This window comes from Panthera uncia, unplaced genomic scaffold, assembly GCF_023721935.1.
Source record: "Panthera uncia isolate 11264 unplaced genomic scaffold, Puncia_PCG_1.0 HiC_scaffold_2367, whole genome shotgun sequence".
NCBI lineage: Eukaryota > Metazoa > Chordata > Mammalia > Carnivora > Felidae > Panthera > Panthera uncia.
In genome coordinates this window covers 8,659-11,935 of record NW_026059094.1, presented here as the reverse complement: position 1 = coordinate 11,935, position 3,277 = coordinate 8,659, and the positions used below count along the sequence as shown (strand labels likewise).

At 40.2% G+C, this 3,277-nt stretch overlaps 1 protein-coding gene across 1 annotated transcript; it reads left to right on the top strand.

Moving 5' to 3' along the window:
* Window positions 1-1,961: 1,961 nt before the first annotated feature.
* LOC125917759 (zinc finger protein 254-like) lies at window positions 1,962-3,099 on the top strand (the record flags this gene model as incomplete). Its single annotated transcript, XM_049623868.1, has 1 exon — window positions 1,962-3,099. A coding segment is annotated over exon 1 (1,138 nt), but the record flags the coding sequence as incomplete, so codon positions are not given.
* Window positions 3,100-3,277: the final 178 nt, after the last annotated feature.

The window sequence follows — 3,277 nt, the reverse complement described above, 5'->3', positions numbered from 1 at the left end:
TTCAGTTTGTTTTTCATTTGTTTATTTGTTTTGAGAGGGAGAGGAAGGAAGAGGACAATGGGAGGGGCAGAGAGTGAGGCGGAAAGGGGATCCCAAGTAGGTTTTTCAGTTTGCAATGAACTGGACATGGGGCCTGATCTCATGACTGAAATCATGACCTGAGCTGAAGTCAAGGGTCGGGTGCTTCACCAACTTAGGCTCCCAGGCTCCCCTATTTGCTTAGTTTTATGGCGGACGTTGCATGAATATTCCCCACAGATGGTAATTCATAGTCTTCTATACTTGTAGCATCTTCCTTCAGCTTTGATAACCTGTTAAGGCTGGTATGATCAAGGGTTTTCATAATCTCCCTTCTCTTCACTCCCTAGAAATGTCTGGGGAGATTTCAAGTACTTTATCATGTGTGTCTATGAATTATCCTGTGAATTCATCTGGCATAAGCATTTTCCTTGTTGGAAATTTTTTTAAAATTTTTTTAATGTTTATTTATTTTTGAGACAGAGAGAGACAGAGCATAAATGGGGGAGGGTCAGAGAGAGGGAGACACAGAATCTGAAACAGGCTCCAGGCTCCGAGCTGTCAGCACAGAGCCCGACGAGGGGCTCGAACTCACGGACCGCGAGATCATGACCTGAGCCAAAGTCGGCTGCCCAACTGACTGAGCCACCCAGGCGCCCCGGAAATTTATTTTTATATTTATTTTTAATTAAAAATTTTTTTAAATGTTTTCATTTATTTTTGAGACAGAGACAGACAGAAAGAGACAGAGCATGAGCAGGGGAGGGGAGGAGAGAGAGGGAGGCACAGAACCCGAAGCAGGCTCAAGTCTCTGAGCTGTCAGCACAGAGCCCGATGTTGGGCTCAAACTCATGGATTGTGAGATCCTGACCTGAGCTGAAGTCAGATGCTTACCCAAGTGAGCCACCCAGGCGCCCCATTGGGAGTTTATTTATTACAGTTTTAATCTACTTAGTAGTTGTATATCCGTTGATATATTTTTTTTCTTTTTCTTTTTTTTTTTTTTTTTTTTTTTTTTTTTTTTTTTGAGTGTGAGAGAGTCAGTAAGTGGGGGAGAAGGCAGAGGTATATAGAGAGAGAATCTTAAGCAGGCTTCTTGCTTAGGGTAGAGCCTGATACGGGGGTCCATCACATGACCCTAAGATCATGACCTGAGCCAAAATCAAGAGTTGGACGCTCAACCAACTAAGCCACCCAGTCTCCTCTTTCATTATGTTCTTTTCTCCATGATGATGTCAGGTAGGTTATACCTTTTCTTGAAATAGGTACTTTTTTTTTTTTGGATACCTATTTGTTAGCATGTAATTATACTTTGTGCCAATTATAATTATTTTTATATCTATATCACATGTACTGTGTCGCGTTACTTCTTCACTTCTGATTTTAGGAGAACTTCAATTATTCATCCTTACTTGATGGTGTTATAGATCTGTAAAATTTTTGGGTTATTTCTGAAAACAAACTCGTCCTGTTGTTTTATCCCTACTTTTGCTATATCGTATTTTCATCATTTCTGTTTGACTTTTAAATTAAATGTCCTTCCTTCTAAATTTTGGCTCATAGGATACTTTCCTGATTCTTTGTGGCACAGGAATGTGATTTGTGCTACACCATTAAACAACTACAGGATGATCTATTAGGCTATGTCTTCAACACGTTGTATGTAAGTTTCTGTGTCAAGGAAGAATGAATTCCCGATGAATCCTTCTCAACCATCTTCCTGACATTCTCTGACTGATTTGAAGGTTGTATATTAGAAGTTGTCAGTACATTCATGTGAGAGTAGTAATTGGAATGATGTTCCTTTTTTTGTTATTTGCTATCTTTCAGCTATATCTTCACATGGCACCCAGAACCTTCTGCCAAAACCATGCATAGAAACCTCTTCACAAAATGTGTCACTGGGTACAGGGAAACATCATGCCTTTGAGAATTTACACTCAATGATAAACTGGGACAGTAGTAGAAAGAATGAAGTGCATCAGAAATTTCATGAAGGACGTGGTCCAATTGAGAGGACTGCCCATAACAAGAACTTCACGGCCACAATCAGTGAAGGACATAAAACATCTTGGAAAACCGCCCTTTTTACATCCACTATTTGTGCAAAGCAGTGTGCATCTGTAAGCAGAAGTTCCAATCAAACATGCAAACATACATATTTGTGCAACGAAAATTTGGAACATTTGGAAAGTTACCTCGTCCACGCTGAAAACAATGCTTTGAACCATTGTGAAAGTGGGATTGGATTGACCTTTCAGTCAAATAGTTCTAAAACTCAAAGATTCAAAAATGAAGATGAAAGGCCTAGGACGTCTCAATTTGGGAGGTGCTTCACAGAGGAGGTGACCCTACAACATTACCAGTGCGTTTTCATTGGAGATACACTGGCTCAATACAGTGGATCTGAGACACAGTCTAACCAGGGATCCCATGTTATCAAATGTCTGAGGACTCCTCTGCAAGAAAACCATTTTGAATCTAATAAAGATGAGGAAGTCTTTTACCCAAACTCCAAATGTACCAATAGTAATAGTACACAGAGGGGAGAAATTACTTCTAAATATGATGAATGTGGGAAAGCACTGAAGCAGTCCTTCAGTATTGCTGATCATCAAAGGATTCGTGTGGGGGAGAACCCATACACAGGTAACGAATCTGGAAAAATGTTTAGTCAATCATTAAGTCTAAATACCTGTAAAACAAGTGGTACTGGAGAGAAAAGGTACATTTGCAAGGAATGTGGCAAAACCTTTGACAGGCACTCAACACTATCTCAACATCAGCAAACACATACTGCAAAGAAAATTGACAAATGTGAAGAAGGTGGTCAAACCATTAAGGATGGGTCATCACTTCACGCACACAGTCAAATACATACTGCACAGAAACCTTACAAATGTCAAGAATGTGGCAAGGCCTTTAACCAGCAATCATCCCTTACTCAGCATCACAGAATCCACACTGGAGAGAAACCTCACAAATGTCAAGAATGTGGCAAGGTCTTTAGCCAGCAATCATCCCTTAGTCAACATCACAGAACGCATACTGGAAAGAAACCTCACAAATGTCAAGAATGTGGTAAGTCCTTTAAATGGCACTCATACCTTAATCAACATCACAGAATTCATACTGGAGAGAAACCTTACCAATGTCAAGAATGTGGCAAGGCCTTTAGCCAGCAATCATCCCTTACTCAGCATCACAGAATGCATACTGGAGAGAAACCTTACAAATGTCAAGAATGTGGCAAGGCCTT